The sequence below is a fragment of the Lethenteron reissneri genome, chromosome 26 (genome assembly GCF_015708825.2).
Source record: "Lethenteron reissneri isolate LAM-NWPU_2019-01 chromosome 26, ASM1570882v1, whole genome shotgun sequence".
NCBI lineage: Eukaryota > Metazoa > Chordata > Hyperoartia > Petromyzontiformes > Petromyzontidae > Lethenteron > Lethenteron reissneri.
In genome coordinates this window covers 2954500-2979041 of record NC_083804.1, presented here as the reverse complement: position 1 = coordinate 2979041, position 24542 = coordinate 2954500, and the positions used below count along the sequence as shown (strand labels likewise).

Genomic DNA, 24542 nt, shown 5'->3' with positions numbered 1-24542 from the left:
TTGCGGACTGGTCCGCGAGACTCCCAGACAAACCCACCACGCGTCTCGATGCTCGTTCCGGGGCCCCAAGCGTCTCGATGCTCGTTCCGGGGCCCCAAGCGTCTCGATTCTCGTTCCGGGGCCCCGCGTGTATCAATTCACGTTCTGAGGCCCCGCGTGTCTCAATGCTCGTCCCGGGGCCCCAAGTGTCTCAATTCTTGTTCCGGGCCCCCAAGTGTCTCAATTCTCGTTCCGGGGCCCCGTGTCTCAATTCTCGTTCCGGGCCCCCAAAGTGTACCAATTCTCGTTCCGGGGCCCCAAGTGTCTCAATGCTCGTTTCGGTGCCCCAAGTGTCTCGATTCTCGTTCCGGGGCCCCAAGTGTTTCAATTCTCGTTCCGGGGCCCGCGTGTCTCAATTCTTGTTCCGGGCCCCCAAGTGTCTCAATTCTCGTTCCGGGGCCCGAGGTGTCTCAATTCTCGTTCCGGGGCCAATTTTCGTTCCGGGCCCCCCCTGCGTCCGTGTGTCATTACAGTAGCAGTCAAGTTGCCGGTACTGTAGCTCCACACACGCACGCACGCACGCACGCGTTGTCTCTCACTTGTGTAGCTGGCCCGTGTCACATTGAGCCCGACAAATAGCGGCTCTGCCCACCCCCCGTCGTGTGCTCAGTGTCGCACAGGGCGCTCCGCTTTCGTTGTCCAGAGCCACGGCAGCCGCTGAGGAGGAAGCTAAAGCCGCCACCGCCGCCGGAGCCGTAGAGGTGGGAGATGGGACATGGGAGAGATGCATTTGCTATCGCTGTGGTTTTGTCAGCATTGTCCGTGTGTCTCTGTGAGTGTCCAACGTTGTCGCGGCTGCAGCCCACTGAGGTCTCCGTGCGCGTGAGAGAAGTTCCCGTCGAACGGTGGCTTCGTTTGGCGTGGTAGGCCCCCCCCTCTCGTGTTGGCGTGTGCGTGTATACGTGGCAGTGTGTGTGTGTGTGGTATGTATGGAGGCTATAAGGAGGAGTTTGTATGTTTGTGAGTGATCATAAGTATTGTGATAGGTGTGTGTGTGTATATGCATGGCAGTGTGTGTCTTTGTATGCGATTGAGTCTGTGCGTGCACAGGTGTACGTGGTAATGTGTCGTGTGTGTGTGTGAATCTCGTTGGCAGTGTTGTGTGTGTGTATGTGTGTTTGTCTCTCGCTGTGTGTGTATGTGTGTGTTTGTCGTCTCTCTCCGAGTCGATGTGGGTGACTGTGTGCGTCTGCCTGACTTGTGTTTGTGTCCAACCACCACCAGTGGGCTCGTTGGCCCGGGAACGACTGCTAACATCCTGCCCCTCTGCATCCAGAGAGCAGCAATCAATCAATGAAGCATTTCTCCAAGGCCAGCGGTTGGGTCGGACTATAGCTGTTATCACGAGCCTAGGCAATATTTGTGGCCTTTTCTTCGTTGCATTTCATTACTCTCAACCAACACCCGGCCCTGAAGCGTTGACCCAGCAGTCGTCAAAGAGTGTCTCCCATGGGTAGAAGCGGGCACGATGTTGGCCGCACCATCTGCTTGTGTGTACCGTAGGCTTACCTTAATAGGTGCTCGCCAACAGCAATAGACCCAGCAGTCTAAAGTAGATGTGTCGGGTAATGTTGTCATTACCTATGGAGGTGTGCGTGTGTGTGAGTGTGTATTGGAGGTGTCGTTTTCGCACGGAACTGAACCGGCCGATTTGTGTTTGAGTCCTGGCCACGGCTAACATCACTTGCAGATAGTACCTGAACCTTCCCGGGGCTTCCCCTAGGTTAACTCGGCCATAAAGAAAGCTACAATCAAAAACAGTCTTGTAAATACTGTAATACGCTATGCGTCTTGGGCTGCCCGATGCAATTGAAAAAAAACCCAACAGATTTAAATGATGTGCGTGTTGCCCATAGCATGAAGTCGACATTACTGGAAATGTAATGGAACCAATGTCAATGGAATTCCAGTGTCTTTTAAATAATCAAAGACTTGACCATCACTCAGACATGTCAATCGCTCTTCGATCTGCCCCATCCGCACTAAAGCAGCTGATTGATGTGACTGCAGGAGATGCATCCGAGCGGACAAAACGTAAATCACTGCATGTGTAGACGAGGGCCTGCAGCAGATCGTTCGGCTTTCTGCGCACCCTGATGTGACACGAAGCAGTGTTGCGTGTTTTCTGGAGGACAGTGGCCAGAGATGATGTTTGGAAGTGACGCCCACTGAAGAGGCTAAATTGTGGGCAGCAGAAGGCAGTGCAGCACAATCTATTGTTCCACTGTATTGTATATCCTTCCATGGTCTAAATGTCAATTTGGCCTTTGACTCTCACGACCGCTCTGTAACATGAACGTAATGGGAACTTTGCTTCACCATATTGGCAGTTTAACTTCTTGCTAACCCTCCCCTTCCTCGGTCAGAATTTCATGGCAAGCCACAGTGTCAACCATGGTAGATCCACCTAAAATTGGCACGTTTTAGTGGTAAAAATAAAATTTTCTATGGCCAATAAAAGTTAATGTTTGATAACCCCTTCAAAGGATACACACACGTACAGCCCTTTTGTCATTCAGCTGCTGCATGATGGCCTTGCCATGCCATGTGGGTCATGGGGGTTATTTGACCATACCTCACCATGCTGATAGCTATCTCGTGATACCAGTTTCTGCTCTGACCCATAAATACTGATGCAGGAGAACTGATTTATTTTGTAAGAAAGCAGGGAAACGGTGTTACGGATGAGAGAATCTGCTTCCTCATATCACTCCACACTCCCATTACACACACTTGCTGCAATATGGAACAGCTCAAAACCATATACATTAAATAAAACTTCACACATGCACATTATTTACGTAAATTAACTTCATTATTGACGTAAATTAACTTCATTATTGATACACATCAATTATGTATTGCTGGTGATGAGGTGAGTGCCACCGTATGAGATCTGCGGTCTTCAGAGAAAATATGACATTTATACATTAATGTGAATTTTAAAAAATACCTTGATTTTGAGCGATATGCATCGTAATCCAACCTTGTTTATTTTGATTAATTAAGTGGCAAACATGAGATGTTCGCGGTGGTGTTTTACATTTTTTAACATTTGTATAGACAAGTGTCGTGAAAAACGAGTGGAATATTTTAATTCATATTTGATGAGCGTGTCTGGTAGACATCATGCTTTCTTGAGAAACAAATGTATTTTTAAAATCTAAATCATACATTTTTTATTTCAGTTAACTTTCTGGAAGCCCAGCTCGCAATGGCAATATCAACTGTGATCAACAGCGCAGCATGCATGCCAGCATAAGTGGCCATCCATTTAGTGCGTACGCATGGAGGGGGAGTTAACCCAAATGCGTACCCTTGCATATGGGGGGTCTACTGACAATGTGCGTACGCATAGGAAATGGGGGGAGGGGGGTGAAGCCTCGATAATAATTTGTCTACATTGGCCTTCAAATGAGCCACAGTTCAGTTTATTCAGCTGTCAGATAGGTACTACCGGGCGAAGTAGGACGTCACTTGTATGCCACCGTACGTAGCCCTGACTGCAGCTATCACGCAGCTCAGCAGTGAGTCTGACATAGTCTGTCGGCCTGCCGCAGGGATGATTACACATCCTTCAATCTGGCCTCACTGCAGACTGCCGCTGGCTCATGATTTTAGCTGCTGCAGGCCACTGTTAAACAACACCAACGCATTCACACTCCTGAGTCTTCTGACAGTGAGAACAATCAAAAGCTGGATGATGATGATAATGAGGACGTCAGCCACCCAGCATTCTGCAGCTAACGCTGCTGTTGCTTCAGCCTGACACTGCGCGTGTGGACAAAATCCCTTTAATACGTCACCTGTTCGACTGGGTTCAGTCGGCGTTTGAACCTAGCGGACTTGACACACTTTTTAAAGGTACGCAACTTAATTATTTAATGCAGCCGGCGGTGGACTATCTGGTTGCTTAAACACGTTAATATTATTAATCCTTGATCGTTTCTGCGTGGATAAAATTTTGGCCGTTCTATAGGATTTTGGGGTGGCGTCAAGCGTGAATACGCGGGGGGGGGGGGGGTAAAAAGTCCGCGTGCGTACAGGGAGGGAGGGAGAGGTCAAGTTTTGACAGATTTTTGCGTACCTACTAAATGGATGGCCCCTAACTACTAACCTGCTCTCCATTGCCGCTCATTGCATGATAAAGTATAACACATGGAGCTGGCTGCGATGATGGTCGCATTATGCTCTGATTTTAACAATTTGAGTCTCTACTATATTTGTAAATACATTTTACTGGTATTAGGTGTTAAAAGGTAAGAGTGCCATTGCATAATAAACACATTAAAAAAGGTTAGCCGTTGATTTTTTTGGCCCTTTGAAGCTGTACATTAGAAGAGTAACGTAAAGAATGAAGCTGCAATATGGCTGCTGACTGTAGGAATCATGGCCACATTTACAAATAGGTGGAACGGCTCCAATCAGTACGTGAGCAGGCCTGTGATGAATAACGGAGGTTTTAGGCCATATCATTCCTAAACTCCGGCCAACATCGCTCGTGTTGGGAACGCAGTACCATCGTTAGGTGCCAGCACAGGAGCAGTTAATTAAGTAATCCACAACAAGTGAAATTTTCCAAATGTGTGTGTCCAATTTGTGCTAAAAATGTAAACAAAGACAATACATTTTACAGGATTTACCATTTTTTTGGCCTCATAAAAAATATGTTTACTTGGTTGTGATGCATTATTGTCTCAATGCAGTCGTTCTACCAATGTGTAAAATGTTGCCATGATTCGTGGAGTCTTAACGATTTTGAAGGTATTTTGTCCTTCCACCCTCAGGGGACAAACGAATAGCCAATTGCTGCTCTTCTAATGTGCGGTTGTGTAAGGGCACTGTCGTCATGTTCGATCACTTTGCAACATCTGACAATTTAATTTAAAAAAATCTAAATTACGAATATTATTATTTTACAAGCCTCTTACTGATTGAAATATCATTACATGATAGGTCCTTAACAATTGTTCTTATTACCCCAAAGCTATTATAGAGGCTTTTTTGACCTGGCCTCGTTCCAAAAGTATAGAACCTTGCTCCCTTTGCTTGTTATGAATAAGGTAACTGATTAGTTGTGACTAAAAACGAACTAACGTTGTGTGAATGCGCTTCTTTTTTCTACGTTGCAGGAGAGTAAACCACAGCATGACGCTGAGGACACAAGTGCTGAAGACGCGTTTAAAGTAACACCCACAATGGAGCCGAACACAAGGAAGTTCGTGAGCATTAACATCTCGACGAAGCAAGAAGTGATCTCTCCGCACATACGAACGACGGAGGAGCTGTACGTGCTGGGTTTGAACCTGGGGAAATTTTCACGCAGCGTGCAGTTCCTCATCTGCTTGGGAGGAGTCTTCGTCTTCTACCTCATCTATGGTTACCTTCAGGTACGGGATCGTGGTGAAGCACATGTAGACACGTCTCCAAGGTGGCGATGTTTAAAAACCGCACCTAGTACTAATTTGAAGCTGAGTCGACCTATGGGAGGCCCAGGAGCAGTTTGGATAATCGTCACTGGTGCTGGCCGCGAATGGGAATTGAGCTTTGGTCGCCGGGTTTGTAGCACAGCACGCGAAACGCTCCCCTATACAGTGTATGCATTCACAGTGCACGGCCTGATGTGGAACATGATCTTGTGACCTCCGTTTGTAGTATATATTTATCACAATCGCAATCTTTATTTAGACTGGAGGAATCCGATGAGCTATGAAGCTCTTTAATTCTAGATGTCCAGTTGGGATGGGTCAGCAAGTTACAACAAACTAAAAAAAAAGAGTGCAAAATATAGAAAAGGTAAGCAAGTTATGAAAAATGTATGAAGCATATAAGTATATATTGCATAAGTACATACATTCCTGCTGATATTTCAACACTAAATGGAAGCTTGGACAACAAAAACAGTCCCAGACCACACCAAGACAACGCACAGTAGTCCCTCAATAAAATTGCACGTTCAAATTAACTATCGACACACAGGTAAGGATCAAAGTTGCAAATCACATTTGCAAATGTGGTTGTATCCAGCACCAAACTTCTGCTTCACATCCATTGTGTAGTGCATGATAAAAATGTTCAGCCTCTTTGTCAGTCAACTGCTGGTGCTGGATGAAGGCTTCTCCATGCCATGGTTATGGAGGTTGTTTGACCATACTTCACCACGCTGGTCAGTGTGGTCTGGTGAGGGGTGGTGAGTGGTCCAAATACGACTCATCACGGATTCTAGCCATGGCCGAGAATTGAACTCAGGAGGGGGCTGGGTTCAAAGCGCGGTATTCCTGCCACTTTGCCATCGCTCCGCTCCATTGTATGCCAGTGTGAATTCAAATATGTTGAATTTGAAAAAGAAAAGCCACTGAAAATACTAACATGTGTACCATCTAATATATATGGATAGACATGTGGATTTTGGTGTTTTATAACTAGTTGAATTTTCCTAATTTTGGAATTTGTACACAGGATTTGCACTTTCTCGCTGCCTCCATTGCCCAGCCAGTCTTAATTTTGCAAGGATCAGCAGTTGAAAGTGGACATTGTCCAGTAGACAGGCTACAAGTAAACTCCACTTTTTTTTTATTTTACTTACAATTGAAACCACGTTTCACGATTTTAACAAGACCCAAACGTTATTGAAATGTCAGTGGTTGGAAAGGGATGTTTTTGATTGCAAGTCTGCAGCATTCTCCTGTGATCTCCGCTAAAATCTCATTCTTCCGTGCTTGTCTCTTGCGGATCTAATTTTGTTACAATTTGAGAAGTCCTCGTAGGGGATGAATCGCCTGCATGTCAATCAGACTTGCCTTTAATTTCCCTCTTTACAGCCCTGCGAGTGTTAACCTTCCGCCTCCATGTGTGCAATTGTGAACAATCCTTTGAGAGCCTTCATTGGTAGTGCCATATTCTCCATCTCTGCTTGATTTATGGCTGCTTTGACTGCACGCCTCAGAGGGCTCAACTTGCGTCAACCACCAAACTTGCACGCCTTATGCCACTGTGGACCTCATTATAAGCGCTGCAGTTTGTGTTTAATTTTCTACGCAAGTGCATTCCTCTAGCATTACACTGGTCTCCCACAGTCTTTTTCTTGATATTTTAGTGTAAAGGTATAGCTACTTGTTCATCCTCACTGTCCATTCTTGCTCAAAAGCTTCAGTGCTTCATTTCCCAGGCTATTCCTCATGTTTATGCATCCGTATGGATATGAAAACAGTATGCATGGCAGTTATTTGAGGAAAAACAAAAACCTCATTGCCACTCTTGTGTCTGCTTTGTCAGTTGTGTTTATTAAGCATGCTATAAAACACAGGTTATGCAATTTTATTTCCTGGAATTTATTACTGCACCTGCCACTGCAATCATTATCTGAACCCTAGTATAAAGACTTCTACGAACAAATCACTTCGTCTGAAATTGTATTGTCCTACATTTTATCATCGGCCATTATCAATCCGCTGATGGATGATGGCCTCCCTCAAGCCGTCACCATCTCTCATACTGCTGCGATGCCACCTTTCATCCAAACGCCTGCATACGAGCTAATTTCATAATTCTATCTCCGTGGTGAACTCTCCCTACCTCGGCTACCACTTGGCGATAAATCTCGACTTATTGTTCATCATCCATTCCAGCGATGCGTCCTTCCCAAGTCAAATTACTTTTCTTAACAGCGTGAACAATGTCGTTAGCCTGGTTATTTTCTCTCCCAAAGTATGTAATTTTGAGGACAAACGCACGATGGAAAGCATTGAAGACTCCATGCACATGGATGATGTTTCATCCTTTGTTGTTTTTTTTCGCAGGAACTCATCTTCTCTGTGGAGGGCTTCAAGCCCTTTGGCTGGTACCTGACCCTTGTGCAGTTTGCTTACTACTCGCTGTTTGGTCTTGTCGAGCTGAAAATAAAAAGCAATAAACAGAGGAGGTAAAGTATAATGAATGTTTTCGTTTTTTTAAGTAAAACCAGGAGTCAAAAAACAAACATTTGCTTATGCTTTTAGTGCCAAGAATTATACATTTCAGCTTCAGTTTAATCGTCAAATTTCCACCATAAAATTACGAATGAATTTTGAATCTTTTTGTGAAACCGTTGGCTCTTGTGAATACATTGTTCTCACTTGAAATTTTAACCATGATAAAAAAAATGTTGAAGATGCATTTTAAAATTCCGTGACGAATGAAGGCAGCAATGGGGGAAGCGTGGTGGCATTAAAATAACGCAGGCTGTTGTGACCTCTTGCTCTTGAACAATAGGCCCCCTCTGTTCTCATCATCGTTATTTAAATGCCGATACATAAAGCCACTTTCCTCCAGCCCAACCGTTATCTCTCCCTTGCTTGCAAATATTAGTAATAATAATGCGGCAGTATTTATAATATTATTAGAAAAAGCTTCAACATTCCAATTTGTAATGTACTGTAATTGCGTTGTCATTTTATAAAATATGATGATGCATGTGTGGTATTTACTTGTGTGTCTTTGCTGGTGTTATTAAAGTGTTTGTACTTTCCTATTATAGGTGTATGTTAGTGTCTGTAACAGCTTTGGTAATGTAGCAGTGTGAAGTGTTTACACAACGCATTGTTGGCATGATATGTCTGATGCATTTTTATTTTCTTGCAAGTATTTTCCACAACTAATTACAACTTCGAAGTACTTTTTTGTAATGCCGTAGAACTCCAAAAATCCGTGGTGTTATGGGGACGCGCTTTTGCGGATCCTGTAATCGGCGACCAACGGCGTTTCTCCGTAGCCGCACTAGCGGCCGTTTGGAACTCTCTCCCACTGCGCAAGCGCGGCATCTAATCACCATCATTTTCAATGAGGAGCTCAAGGCTCTCACCTGTTCAGGCAGGAACTTTGAGCTCTGGCTCTGTGCTTCTGAGTTCTCGATTGAACAGTTCATCGTTGCGTGAAATATGTGCGCGTTACACCTGTAAATTGTATATTATTATTGCTATTCAAGGAGCCCCACCATATTTGAAAAATAATAACTTTTGGTGCGGTATCTCGTGAATTTTGCAGAGGGATTTGCCGATATAATCCATGCATTTTTTTGCTCAATGTTTTTAGACGCCCTCCAAAAATTCACAATCTCACGGAATTGCAATTTTTCGTAGCAAGGCAAATTTTTCAAGGAGTGATTATTGGCGTTCTACTGGACTGTAATTAGCTATTGTAATTTTTAACTATTTGTTATCTGTATAAACAAATTCTCTTGCCCGTCGTTGTTCCACATTGCAGGATTCCTCTACGGACCTATTTCCTGATTGCCTTTTTGACTGTCGCGACAATGGGACTGTCAAACACATCTCTTGGTTACCTGAATTACCCAACACAAGTGATATTTAAGTGCTGTAAACTTGTTCCAGTCATGATTGGAGGTGTGCTTATCCAAGGTAATCTCATAATTTGCCACGTTTTCTTTCCCATTCTGAATAACATTTGAAAATTACAGAGATTCTGTTGCATTACATTATCTTTGCTGCATCAAAACTTGAAAAACTGTTTAAACACATTCTCTTATCACATGGAAGTGTCCCTTAAACGTGTTTCAAAATGTCGCTTTTGGGAATATGCTTAATAAATGAAAGGTCAAGTAAAAATACAGTGCTGAACTGCGTACATTTCTCAAAGAAGGCCTGTCAGCCAAAATGTTGAAATCTTCCACTCCGTAATGTAATTAAAACATCCCTTTGTTTAACCCGTTATTTATAGCATTTTTTTAAACATTGTATGATGAAACAGTAACTTGAATGTGCGTTTAAAGTAATTAAATCTGAAATTTGGACCGAATCGGTGACAACGGAAACGTTAAATCCTCTTATCCAGGGAAGAGGTACACCCTGGTGGATGTGTGTGCGGTGATCTGTATGAGCCTGGGCCTCATATGGTTCACCCTCGCAGACAGCAAAGTCGTCCCCAACTTCAACATAACGGGTAAGGCTCGCCGATGCTGCGCCTCAGGGCACGTGGGATTCACATGCCCTCGGGAATTATTTTCATGCGGCCCGTGGCCATGGTGAGGCAGAGGTCGCAAACGGGTTTTGATTCCTTACCCGTACCTGTACCCGGCCGCACCAGGGTCGCAAACGGGTACCCGTACCCGTACCTGGCCGGGTACCCGTACCCGTACCTGGCCGGGTACCCGGTTGCGACCTCTGTGGTGAGGCCTAGGTGCGCAAACGAGAATTTTTTCTCATCCGTCACTGCGAGCGTCTTGGCGCCACTAATCGGCTACGAGAGGGGAAACATTTTTTTAAAGCAACCGAGTCATACGTTCACGTGTGGCCCAGTTTGTGCGAAAGGTAAAAGTGAATTCCAAAAGAAAAACTGAAAGACTTGAGTGTTCATGTAACAGCACATAACATAAACATTGAAACGGTGACACCCGACGTTGGAAAACACCTGTGACCCTTTCAAATCCTGATTCACAGAATAGAGACTCGCAGGATTAAAAAATGTTTAACTACCAAGTGTCAGTGTGGGTAGTTGTATCGACTCAGTCCAATCAGCTGTTTATTTATCAACAAGTATGATACCTGAATGGATACCTTGTACAGTATATGCTGCATGACATCACGAGGTGCAGATAATTGCCACAGGATCTTAAATTCAACAATAGAAAATTCCCAGCTCTTTACCATTCCACGACTGGATGAAAGACTGCCCCAGGCCACGTCATTCATAGCAGTTTGACCATACTTTACCACGATGGTCAGTGCAGGTTGGCGAAGAGAGAGTGTCCAGGACGGTGCAGTTGTGTCTGGAAATCGAACTCGGGTCGTCGGTTTCATAGTGTGATGCGTTAACTGCAGCGCCACCGCTCCACCCCAGTTCGTTGAATGGCATCCGATCATTTTTGGCAGTGACTGCTGCGCAACAAAACGGTTGATGAGCAAGTAACGGCCGAGGCTTCGCTTGCGTAAGGGTGGCGACCTGGCTCCCGTGTGTTGTGCCTGTGGCAGAACAGGAGACGAAGCCCACGCTATTAAGTGTGAGATCATGCCTGCACCCAAGCACACTTCCCTGGGAACCGCGATGCTAGGCTCTGAAGAGTATTTTAATGCGCGCACTATATCACAGTGCCACCCAGCCGGATAATTAGATCTAGCATAAACCTTTTAATCAAAATTCCCCAGTAACGGGTCATTTGTAATGCCTGAATAGCTCTGCATGCAAACTTTACTCTGTTCGTGTTGCTGTTGGCAGGAAAAGCACTTAGTTGAAGTGAGCATTTTTGTTTTAATACCATCATCCACATTGTTAAGACAACTGTTACACAAGTTGTAAGTCACCCGTGATGGTAAAATGTAGTTGTTTTATAAACTTGGTAATGTGATGTGAATTAATATGCTTTGCCCATGTTTCATTATGTAATACGATAACATTTTCACCGTTCTGTTAAACCTACCAACATAAATTAAGATGTCGATAATGTTGCTGCGGTGTCATATAATTTCTCAATTCAAATCAATGCTTTGAATGAATTGACTTCATTAGTGTAAGATAATGATTGTTGTCGGTTATCATAACACAATCGGCACTAATTGTTTAACGCCGTTGCTGCCGTTATTGAATATATTTCAAAACGTGTCGGTTCCTGATTAATTCTGTTTTCCCTTCTTTACAGGTGTTGCATTGATACTGCTTGCACTCTGTGCTGACGCAGCGATTGGCAATGTGCAAGAGAAAGCCATGAAAGAGTTTAGTAGCTCCAACTCGGAAATGGTGAATATTCTCAGTTTAATTTCTCGCGTCTGATAATGTGGAACAGGGGGTTGTCGCAGAAAAGAAGACTGGTGAGACCGGTTCATTTTTGGATTATACCAATCGATCGTTTTGAGCCGGTATATATGAAGCCACGGGGGTGGGGGTGGGAGGTGGGTTGATGTGTTCGCTTCCAGGATGTGGTATTCATCATGTGGTGTACGCGATGTGCAGTATTACTGTGGCTAAATAAAGGATGCAAACAAAGAGGAACTCTGCCCCGTGCTCGGGAGACGATGCTGCCTGAGCAGAGGGACTTGTGTGCTTTATCTCCGTCACATATTTAATTGACGGATATGAGCCGAACAATACGTCCCAGCCGCTATGCATCTCGCGTATTTGACATGACATGCAAGTGTGGGTGCATTCCCTAGACGATGAATCGCCTACAAACGGGTAAAACATTTTTTTAAATTCGCGAAGTCACGTGCAGCTCTGCAGGAGACTTAGCATGAGAGATTAAGTCTGCGCTCAGATGCCGCCTCTGAGCACGGTTGGAGATGACCATGTTGATAGAGGCTATGCCGCTGTGTCGTCGTGCATTTTAAATATTGTGTGGTGTGAATTCACAATGTGTAACGCTGGCTTTTTCCAACACTTAAATTAGGTTCCTGGTTAACTACCGCAAACTATTGTAATTGATGAAAGTGTACGCTTACAAGCTTGTGTCGCACTTTGTGTTTTACAGGTACTCTACTCCTATTCCATCGGATTTGTGTATCTGTTTTTTGGAATCGGACTATCAGGAAGCTTCAGTACAGCCTTTACATTTTGTTACCAGGTAAACTCGAAAATTAGTGCACGTTTACAATTCATCTTGGCTTGATAGAGAATGTACACACATCCATTTGCACTCTTGTTTAAAGATATATATATAAATAATGTATATGTAGTGCATTAGTATAACATTTTTCCTGGCTATAATTTACCACCTCCTGGACGGAGTCCTCTGCACGGGAGCAGGAAAGGTTTTCACTGAGCACGCACATCGATCGGTCGATCGTATAATAGTGTTTTTTGGCATAGAGATGCGCAGAAAATGGATACTTTTGGATTATCCATGATTTTGAATTATCTGCAGCCATCCCCTTCATTAGCAAGGATAATCGAGAGTATACCTTACTTAGAGACATGTTTGAACCAAAGGGTTTTACAGACTTTCATCAAAGGTTTTGAAGGGCACTGAATCCGAATAAAATGACTTAATATTTTCTCCAACCAATTTTTTGGGGCTCTTTGTGAGAGTGTGAGGATAAAGCTGACCAATAGCTAGTTGGTGAAGTCCGATGCCCATGACTCAAGCGTCACAACAAATGACTCGGCGCTAATTAATTTCTTAAAGAACATTGCTTGTATTCTTGGTTCTTTTGGTAAAGTCACGTAGAAGGGAAATAATAAAATAATAAAAATGAAACAATCAAATTCTCACGACGTTATGATTGCAACACAAGCAATCATCATCAGGTGTGAAAACCACAGCAAGAAAATGTTCAAATTATTTCTATTATTTTATTATTTCCCTTCTATGTGACTTTACCGAAAGAACCAAGAATATGAATCCCTGCAGTCACGAAAGCTTTAAATCAAAACATTGCTTGTACTTTCATGTTCACAAAAAAATTTAAGTATTGAAGTTCAAAACAGCATTATAAATCATCACCCCAATTTGATGCGTTATAGAGAATATTACAGCAAATTCACACAGTTAGTGTCAGTTAATGAATGCAAAAAAGTTGTTAATTTGGTGGTGATAAGCAGAAGGCGCATTCTCGGAATGGAATTTTTTTTCCATCAACAAAGCGGCACAGGCCTGTGATCTAACAGTCTAAAAGCTCGGGTTGATAGATCACACAGAAATAAAAAATTTTGACTCCCAGTCCACGAACTGCAAACCTCTGCATCAAGCGGAAAACGTGCTATCGCTTGGCCACATCACCGCCCACTGTTTTGTGTAAAATCCTACACATGGCTGATTGTGATATCGTGTTACCTGAACATCGTTCAGGGATGACTGTTCGAATGCTGTTCCTATAGTTGCTCTTCTTTATTGCATATCATGCAATATTTATCTTTCATGGAATTAACGTTTTCGTTTGTTTCAGCATCCGTTTCAGACATATGGCTACGCACTGATCTTCTCTATCAGTGGGTACTTGGGAATTTCATTCGTACTGGCTTTGATTAAACTGTTTGGAGCACTTGTAGCAGTCACAGGTAATGAAACTTATATTTATCTCCTGTCTTGTGGAATGACATTTTATGTTTTGTTGCAGGGTAGCTACTACTTTGTTTATAGCGTTTCCTTAAACTTTATTTTTTTGTCACGTAACATTATGCTTTGCTGTAGTACACGTATATATATCCAATTGTTTTAAAAAATAACACATTGCACCCGAGTAACAACATTAAAAAAACACAAGCACGTCAAAAAAAATGCATTTTAAGTTTAAGAAACAAAAAAACCCCACTGAAAGTAACAAAGCATTTTAAATGTACTTTTATTTCCCCCAATACATTCAGCCCAATTCCACATCACAGCATCACTTGAAAATTCCCAAAAATGTGAAATGCAGGGATATAAAATAAAGTTATTACTTATTTAATGCACAAAGCTTGTGTGTTAGGCCATTAGAGAAGTTTCTAGAAGTGAACGGTCGAACCCGTTCGTCTTTGTTAGGCTACAACGAGAGCGGGTGTTTGCGCTCCGCTTTATACTTCACGTGGAGCGTGATGCACATACGTATGTTGAGCTTCTTTCGTCCTGCCAGTAGCCAACCGTGCTCATGGGAGGTGCATTTCTATTTCAGCGTCAGTGGAAAAACCCAGCCCATATAGAGCTTCAATCCAGTCGAAGACGTTGTTTGATATGCCTTAACACTGAGACATCTCCTTTACCAGTGGCAAAATATAGTAATAGGTTTTTACCCTATCAACTGGTACAAAAACTAACATCTTTATACAAGGCATCATGTTTGCAATAACCACAACACAAGCAGCCAAAAATGCAAACAAAAAGAAACAACTCTGATAATGATAATGATATGCACTGTCCTTGAAGTTGATTGGTCCACACCCGAGACAGCTTTTCTTAGAGCCTAGTTTCCATTGGTGTTGGACCAGATAACACGTACGCCTTTCAAGGACAGTGCATATCATTATCAGAGTTGTTTCTTTTTGTTTGTATTTTGACTGCTTGTGTTGTGGTTATCGCAAACATGATGCCTTGTATAAAGGTGTCAGTTTTTGTACCTGTTGAAAGGGTAAAAACCTATTGATATGCCTTCTCAAGTAATTATTTTGACGGTTTTTGAATAATGATAAAAAATATATATTGTACAATATGAATACAATTTTAAAGTTAATGATGATCGTGGAAACGATTCATATTTTTCTACAGAAAAAAAAGCTTAAATCCTCTGCAAATGACTCTTCTTTTATCAGCTAACATTTGTTAGTCTTGCCATTTATGCACTGTTGCTTTGAGTGACTGAGCGGTCCGAAATTCTGCGGCAGAATTTTATTGAGCCACCTGCACCACTGAGATCCAGTGTTCCAATAAGGTTCAGCGACATTGATTTGACGACGATCTTCAGTTCAATGGTCTTGCGATCTCGGCGTGGTATCTTAACGAATGCACGTGCACGTACGAACAGCCCTTTTGTCAATCCCACTGCTGGGAGAGGGCCTGCTCGTACCATGCGAGTCATTTGGCTATACTTCAACACGTTGGTCAGTGCGGGTTGGTGAAGGCAGTGAGCACAAGTACAGTGCAATAATGGATTCTCTCCTACATTGCCCTCTGTTCAATACATCACCCAGTAGCAGCAGCAGCCATAACAACCTTTTACCCACTGTGGTCACTTAACCAAGCACTATACGGGCTCTCAGTCCTGCTTAGGTGCCCAGATCTGACGATATCGGACGCATTCCGAGTGATTTGGCCATGTAGGCCTAATGAATACACGAGGTATGTAATGATCCCCCAGCCTGACAGCTTGATGAATGGTGGTGCACTTGGAAATCTATATCGGCTGCAAGGTTTACTTGAACCAATCAAATACAACACGTGCGGCTCAATGAATGTATTATGAGCGTAATGGTCTATTTTAAGCAATGTGCTTATTAATTATCACATGCCTAAGTTATTCCATCACAGCTGCAAAATGTTACATTTTTGTAGGCTGTTTAAATGTGTGGTATCACCGTGATACATTTCCAATCATTCTTTAAGTTAATAGAAGACTTGTTTCGGATAAATGGGGACTAGAAAAATGCCTGCAGGAATGTAGTACCGTAGGTTTTTGGTATTATCTACTGGGTCATACGATAATGTGAAGTCCTAGTCTGCTCTCTCATGGAAACTCCAACCGATAATTTCCTCCACTCTTGTGGTTTAACTGACAGCAAAACATTTAAGTTCTGGAAGCCAAAAATATATACCACAATCCCGTAACACTTTGTTGTTGAGTTTATAACCAAATATAACATAATTATATTATGAATGTTTTAATCCATTTAACTGAGCCAGCTTATGTTAGAGGAATTGCTCTTTTATTTCATATTAATGCACATTTGTGCTGTCATTTTGATGTCTCCTGTAGCGTGGTTGTTCTGCTCTGATATCGTTTTATTATCTCTTGCTGTATATTGTTTTATTCATTTTTGCCATGTTGGTGTCCCGGGTGATTCTTGCAAGTGAGACTATCCTGGCCTCTTGAGTTTTCACCCAGTTTAACAAAATCAAATCACCCTCAATGCATCTCAGAAGCTAAGCAGGGTTTTTTTACGGCTGGTTGCTACTCGGATGAGTGATCCATTGCATGTCCAGGTGGTTTAGACACAGGGCTGCATGGTGGCCACGTGATAGAAGTACAGCACTTGGTTCATTCCACAGATAATTCAGTGGATTGGGTTTGAAGAAAATATGTTACCCCCCCCCATCCCCTTGTGTTGGAAAGATTTATCCGAGTGCTCTGGTTTCATCCCAATAAAAGTTAAAAGTCTCTTTGGCAAAAACCTTATTGAGAACAAAGTGCATTTTTTCTTGCCTGTTACATATCCTGCAGATAACGTTATGAGTAAATGGAGTCGAGTAACCTATCATTTGCATGAGTCAGGCCACAAATAGCAGTGCACCTTTTATGTGCTCATTAATCTGCTGAAGTCACGTCGGCTTGAAGCGTTGATGCTATTCGTAATCCTCATTGCATGCTTATCATTCGACCCGATGAACGTTTTTTTGAGCAAATCGACCCAAGGTGTCAGGACTGCTCACCATCAGAGTGGTATTCTATAAACAGTTGGTGACTCTTTCACGTGAGATATATTTTTGTATTTTGTTGCAGTTACAACTGGGAGAAAGACCATGACAATTGTGCTGTCCTTCATGTTTTTCTCAAAACCCTTCACTATACAGTAAGTGACATTTACTTACGTACAGCTGAACAGATATACGATTTAACATTAGTATTAAATAGCACGGTTATCCCTTATCTACTGTATTTATGAATTTAAATTTGAAGCCGAACACTCAGAATGAAGGCAGATAAAGCAACTACAAGGAGAATTGCAAAGGGATCTTGCCCATGCATTAATTTATACATGTAACATATACACAAATATGTTTGGTAAATTTTTATTTCTTTATCTATACATGCATGCAGTATCGCACTTGAGCTCAGCGGTGTTCGCATTGTGTGTATGTTGAACGTCTTTTGCGACATACATAGCCACCCGTGCATATCAGAGGTGCGGGTGAAGGACATCAAACTAAACACACAAAACAGTTCTAAAGAAATTGCTTTCAACTTAGATTTAAAAGTGCATAACTCCAGTGGCTTCCCAATATCGGAAAAAAAAGCGTTCCAGACGGCCGTGGAAGTGCATCTGAAAGCGCCGCGCGATGCAGTGGCCGTCTTCGATGGTAGCCAAAAGCCGCTGCGAGGATGACCGGAGTTTGCTGAACTTTGGGCAGACTTGCGTCTGTGCTAATGTTTAACAAAGGTATGGATTTGACGATATTTGGCCATTGATTAGTGATGAATTTACAGACAAAGAAACAGATCACAATGCAGTGTTATCGATAGAAGCAAGGTGAGGGTATTTGTCACGATTTCTCTGTGAGTGGACGAACAGAAATGGGACGGAAAGTGAGAAACCATAAATGGCAAGTGATGTCCCATGCGTCCGATTCGTAATTGGTTAATTTGCGTTGGATTGCATAGATATACACTAATGTCAAATTTACAGTCAACTCGTATTGCTAATTTCCTCAGTGCAAATCCCAAAAATGCTAATTTAATTAACCATATGAACCAATTAACGCTGGATGAGAATCACAATACCGTGTAAACTCCAGCTCTCTAACTAACGTAGGAAATTCTAGATTTGAAGCTTTCGTGACTGCAAGGATTCATACTTTTTATTGCTTTCCCACGTGATGACGGACGCGTGTGTTGCGCCCGAAACGTCATTTTATTTATTTACCTAACGTAGGAAACGTTAATTTTATTAAAGGCCTATTTTCACCAACCACTCACTAGATTAATCTTATTACAATAAATCTAATCTGCCAATCACAACCAATAACAAGAAATCAACTCTTATTATTAAACCGGTTCACCTGTGGTGGCTGTCCTGATGATGTCATATCACCTACTTAAGGATGAGAATCAAGAAGCTCTTTCAAGCAAGAGAGAGCCGAGCTTTTGTTAACAGCTGATGATGCTGGATGTAATCTACAGTAATTCATCGTGTCACATTATAAAATTATGCCTGCTTTTCAACAAAAATTCCGGTTAGCTGAAAACCCAAATCAGCTGCATATTTTCTCACGACGTGATAATTTCATCTGATCTGATTGGCTTTGGCAGATGGTGGAGGGTCATAGTTTTTTAAATTACATTATACCTACGCGACCGAACATTGGCGCCTACGAAAAGCCGCACCATATATTTGGGGAGTGCGATTGCGTTGCATGTTTGGAAGTCTGTAATGAAAACGCACGACGATTTATTTCACGCTTTACAGCGCTCGGACCCTGAACATGAACAAGAGTTGATATAGTAGAAAAACATTGACGTCTTGCTGCCAAAAACATTGACGTCTTTGCTGCCAAAAACATTTGGAACCGAGTCATCAGCTGTGAAGCTTTACAGCCATAATTGTTTGTGATGCAAGGGAATTCTTGTTCACTGCATGCACGAAAACTGTGGTGGTGATTTCTACAAGTTAAATGCTGTAAACTTTTAATAAGTCTGTAAACTATGTCAGTGCGATCTGGGTAAACATTGTGACTTTTTTTTTTTAATCTACGCTCACGAAAGATTTGGATATTTTACAGGGTGGTTTGTCCAAATATGACATCAGCTTTTGAATAACCCTTTGTTTAGGGTGATCTTTTGGAAGAGTGATTCTAAAGTTAATTAAAAGTGGCCCGAGTCTGCTCACAGTTATTCGTTCACATGCATCGTCCCTAGTTTATGTTAACTAGTTAAACGCATATGCAGGCAATAAATGACCGTTTTTGTAGTAATCGCTGTGCCTGTTCCATGTTTGAATCAGACGCCGTTGTGAAACATTTTAAACGATGCTTTTTGTTTTTGCAGCTACGTATTCGCGGGAGCGGTGGTAGTGTTGGGGATTTTCCTAATTTCTACAGCAAAAATTCGGACAAGATCAACTGTGCCATGTTCTACAACCTGTGGACTTTCCTGACAAAGAAACGCACGAGCTTTTCTCACACCGTGTGACGTGTAAAAAATACATGGGGGTATGCAATGACGACGGTGCCGCTATATTTTTAAATGATTTTACTCGTCTTATTCGGTGGAACAATGGCCATTACGCCAACGGTGTTTGAATATATTTGTTCGTATCTTAGTTTTATAGTCATCTCAGTTTTCACTCGTACACGGCCTCTTCCCCTAATTCAGCGAATCCCTTCTCGTCGGCTGTCTCGTTTAAAATTAGTTGCCGTAAAATATCAGCTGCTTTTGTGGCCCGTTCTACATCCCCCCCCCCCCCTCGTCCAACTCTACACATTCAGTGTTGGCAATTGGGAGGGGTGTAAACCCCCCAACTGGCGGGATGCAGTCAGAAATCGGCTGTAATTCAAGCCGCGCCGCTTTGCTCAATTCATCTGATGCAGTCGGCAATGGACAATTCATTTATGACTGGAGAGACACGTTGACACTTCCAAATAGGCCCTGTCTGTTGATTTATTGTCATATCATGTATGCGTCTGTCAACGATATGCGGAGGCATCATGTATGTTGTGGCCGTCTGAGAAAATCTTTTAAGGGAAAATATTTAAGGGGCAAAAACTTGATTTAACGTGTCTTTTTGTAAAATGCCCCTCTACGGTGATTAAACTAATTTGGCTAAAAGCAGTTTTGTAAAGCGCACTTATGTTCAGTAATTTAAAATCCCATTTGCAACTGGCCGAGTGCTTTGGCACCAATACCAATACCCGCCATTCGCCACTAAGTGATGGTGACGTCACCACGGTGCGTGTGCCAGGCCAGGTGCACTTTGAGGCCACGGGAAGTGTCAAAGGCTCGTTGACAGGAGGTCTCGGGACAGACCCAGGTGCCATGGGTTGGCTGACTGAGATGACTCGTAGATGCACCAGCTGTATCCCCTACTGTGCCAACTTGTGCTGTATTTTATCCACCCGGCGCTCTGCTCATTGTTGTGAGCATCGCTTCTCCGCCCTCCATTGTTGCTGGAGGGCGACTGCCTCCAACTGCCCAGTAGCAGCCTTCACGAGCCTCCTCCATAGAGACCGATCTTGACACCGCTGGTACCAGTCGTCGGCAAGTCCACTCAACTCCACATCCTCCCGTGCATTGGCTCGCACACTTGTAAACCAGTGCAATAATAGCTAATGCACGTTTACTCACACGCTGTGGCCAAGAAATGGGAGGGAGTACAAATGGTGCCATGCCCAATCTGTGTTGATTTTATCGTGTTATCCCATCATGCGTGCGGGTTTTCTCCTGGCCTTCCTCCTACACGCAAACCACTCATTATTAAAAAGAGGAATTGACCAAACATCGTAATGCAGAACACCTCCTGGAAAAAAGTCTCGTCATAGCGAGGCTTTCTCTGCTTGGAGGACACTTTCTCTTTTCTCTGGTTTTTAGAACTATAACGAGTGACTGGGGGAAGCTGTGGTGCAGTGCCTCATGAAGCCAGTGACAAAGTTCAATTCCCAGCCAAGGTTAACGCCAATGACGAACGATATCTGAACAAGTTCTGGGGCCTCCCCTTTGTGAACTCGCACTTTGTGAAGTATGGTCAGTAAACCACACGGCCTTTCCACAGAGTGTAGAGAGGCTGTACATTATTATTACTGTCTTATAAAAACTTGTATTATATGTTGAATTTACAATCGCTTAATTTGTAACCCTATTGTTCGATATAGCTTTCTTGACGTCTATAGAGAGGACTTACGCAATGATGGAGTTATGGAAATGTGGCTCCCAAAGTCAGCAGATGTTGGGATTGCAGTTTACAGGATAACAGATAATCGTAATGTCGTAATGTGTTGACCCAAGAAAGCATTGTCGAGTCCAAAGACTTTTTTTTCACGAGTCCTGCTTAAATTGTCTTTTATAATTTATTTCTATAACATGTATTGTTTAATGAGGGAGGAAACTGGGTTTCCGAGATATAACCGACACAAGAGAAGAACACTCAATATATCCTCGGTTGAGATGCCTACTTTCTGTACTGCATCTTACAGGCATCCTTTTTCACTGCTTTTGGAGGTGTATGTATGTCATGCAAGTGATCTTGGCGCGTAATGCACATTTAGCCTGAATGTCAATCACAGTTTTGTAATCAACGAATTGTCTTCATACTTTTGTGGTTGAGTCATATGTAAAACGCACCTCCACGTTCAGTTATTACTTTTTTTTACATTATTTAAATTAATAATAACGACACGTTTGTTGTGTGCATCGAACTGTGCAATTAAAAACAAATTTTGCTAACGGAATCAATGCAAGCGGGGTTCCGGAGTGCGCCGCACGTCTTCGTTACAGAATCCTCCAGCAAGCGCGCGGCACTGCGAACCTCTCAAACGCATTCCTTTTTTAGTTTTTGTGCACCGTTACGCCGCGGTGTTCAAACCTGCGGCGGTGAGACGTTGACCCTGGGAGGCAGCCCGCAATGCATCTCCGGCCGAGAAGATATTCCAAGAAGCGCGCCGACGTCTCCGCCGTCGGAGTCTTCGCGACGGCGTCGGCGGGGGGGGGGGGGTTTGAGTTGTCTGCGGTGTCGCGCGCGTGGACGGTGCCCCGGGGGGGCTGCTACGCACGTCAGCCCGAGGGCCATGCGCCGACGTGGCAGGAGGAGGCCGTCCGCCCACCCCGGCACGACTTGTGTGACCTCGGCTAGAGGCTTCTCCACGGCACAAGTCGCTGCCGAGATTGGCTGGAGTGCGGCGCCACCCGCCAACCCAAACATCTGCGTCCTTTATTGCAACTTTTTCTCTCTATTTTTTTAAAGGTTTTTTTGGGCACTGAATTTTTATGATGATGATGAAGACTGACGCTGGGAAGGTTGCTGCTCACAATTGCTTTACGCGATGCTGATCATAACTTTTACTGTAAGTGTGTACTTGCCACCTTTTTTTGTTGCGACGGCACAGGTGTATGAGGGTGCACGCTGTGGACTGACACGAGAAGGGTCTCTGGTGGATGAGGAAAAAAAACGAATGCGCGTCTCCAAGCGCTTTTTTTTATTAAACGAAACTTCGTAATAAAAGAAGACGCTGTGGATAACGCTTCTGGAATTGAGTGGTTTTTGATATGTCGCGACTTGATTGGTTGGTGCCATGGCCTAGCGGTTCCGAATTTCCCCCGCTTGTTGTCGAGGTTTCACGGTGCAGCTCCAGCGGCTTACCCTGGTTAATACTGCGGGAGTAATATCCGTAATAACACGAGGTCTCTGCTTCGCATTGGACGTGAGAGATCATCTGACGTGTTAGCATATTTATGGGAAATGCAGGTATGTGATTAGTACTGCTTGTGAAATGTGTAGGAGGTGGGCGGGGGGTTTCAAAGTCATTATGCCCGTGCATCATGCAGGATTAGCAGCATTAAAGGGAGGGGATAGGGGTAGCATTAATGAAGGGAAGGAATGTTAATAGTATGTAGCTGCAGTAACTAAACAACCACGTAAAAAACTAAAGTATAAACTACATAGTATCATCAGTATACTAAATATACTCTCCAATAAGCTGAGCTACTAACAGTAAGTAATACATTACAATTCTATGTCGCAAAAAATATAATATGCTTCCAGCTAAACTTTTTTCCCTTACATCACGCGGGTCTACCCCGTACTATATGCTGCCATAGACACTACAGGTGACACCACCGCCCTGACACGTTTACCTGACACACACTACAGGTGACACCACAGAGGCATCATTATAAGCCGCGACCAATTGCCAAGACCCAGTGTTTGGTGCTCTTTCAAGTTTTATTTTAAAATATATATATACATAGTCGGCCTGTGGTGAAGTAGGGTCAAATAACCGCCATGATTGACACGGGAGGGAGATTACGTTTTATTTTTTATCCACACAAAGTGCTTGCCACAAATGAACCACAATACCGGACTGATTTCGCGAATGACGTAGACTGTTCTGAGCTTTAGTCAATTAATCAACCCCTTACGAGGTTTAGGAGACAGGTTTCTGCGGCAAAGGAGAGCGATATTCCAAAGATAACGAAATCGATAAACGCATTCGCCAATAACACCGCCTTAAGGGGAATTACAATACTGTAAGTAAACAAGCCACATTAATACATACTTTCATTTTAAGGCCACGGTGGTATTGACCAATGTGTTGACTTTATCTTATTGCCAGTCGCAGCGGCACCGAATAATCTCCGACGGGAAAATTGGGGACATCCTCGGATTCAGTGAGGGTGGAGCATCTCGCACGGCGGGCGTCCATTGCCACGCCTGCTTCTTGCCAAGCTCCGCACGTGCGCATTCGAAATTTGAAGAACAAAAATTGCGACAAAGGGGACATGATATCCCTTCGAGGGGAGACTCCTCTCTCTAGCCCTCGTCATCTGCCGGCAGCGCTCCGTCAGGAGGCGAGGATAGCAGAGGATAATTTCTGCGCTCTAGGATTACCGTTGCTTTCAAGTAAGGGCTTATGAATGACTCGTGATTTATTGAAGAATTAAGTTTTTTTTTAAAAAGCGCGTGGGTTCTGACAACTGGATTCTGGGGGAGGGAGAAAAGATCGCATGCCTTCATGTAAAATATATATCTTTGAAAACAACAACCTCATGGCTGGCGATGTCATACTTGGCGTTTACATTTTGAATGTGGCCGCAGATCAGGGTCAAGTAAGCCCCTCGACCGTTCGCACTTCCGCCTCCATCCATTGGTGTCAGATTAATCCTTTAAATGCCAACCTTCAGGGGTGTGTTTGCCCAAATGATTGGGCTAAAAGGAGAGAGAGGCGACGGTTGATTTGGTGAGCTTCCAGGCACTCTCCCATCCCCTGTCGGGTAAAAGCGATTGTAGGAATTGCCACCAAGGATCTGGTCTCGTCGGATCCATCGTTTAATGACCCCAGTTTCTCATCTCATCAATGTGTAGTGATGAGTGGGATCGAGCCGCCAGGAAGCTGTACGCGCACAGAACGACGCACTTTTATCAACGGTTGAAACGATGCCTTTGATGTGCGTGTATTCTCTAATGTA

At 43.4% G+C, this 24542-nt stretch overlaps 1 protein-coding gene across 1 annotated transcript; it reads left to right on the top strand.

The window, feature by feature from the left end:
- Positions 1 to 471: 471 nt before the first annotated feature.
- SLC35B3 (solute carrier family 35 member B3) lies at positions 472 to 22547 on the top strand. The gene is given in 11 exon segments (XM_061559771.1): positions 472 to 529; positions 5172 to 5429; positions 7839 to 7960; positions 9280 to 9434; positions 9868 to 9975; positions 11669 to 11766; positions 12494 to 12586; positions 13908 to 14019; positions 17151 to 17220; positions 19413 to 19450; positions 19453 to 22547. Coding segments are annotated over 10 exon segments (1092 nt in total). The 5' UTR covers positions 472 to 529; positions 5172 to 5237; the 3' UTR covers positions 19557 to 22547.
- The last annotated feature ends 1995 nt before the right edge of the window (positions 22548 to 24542 follow it).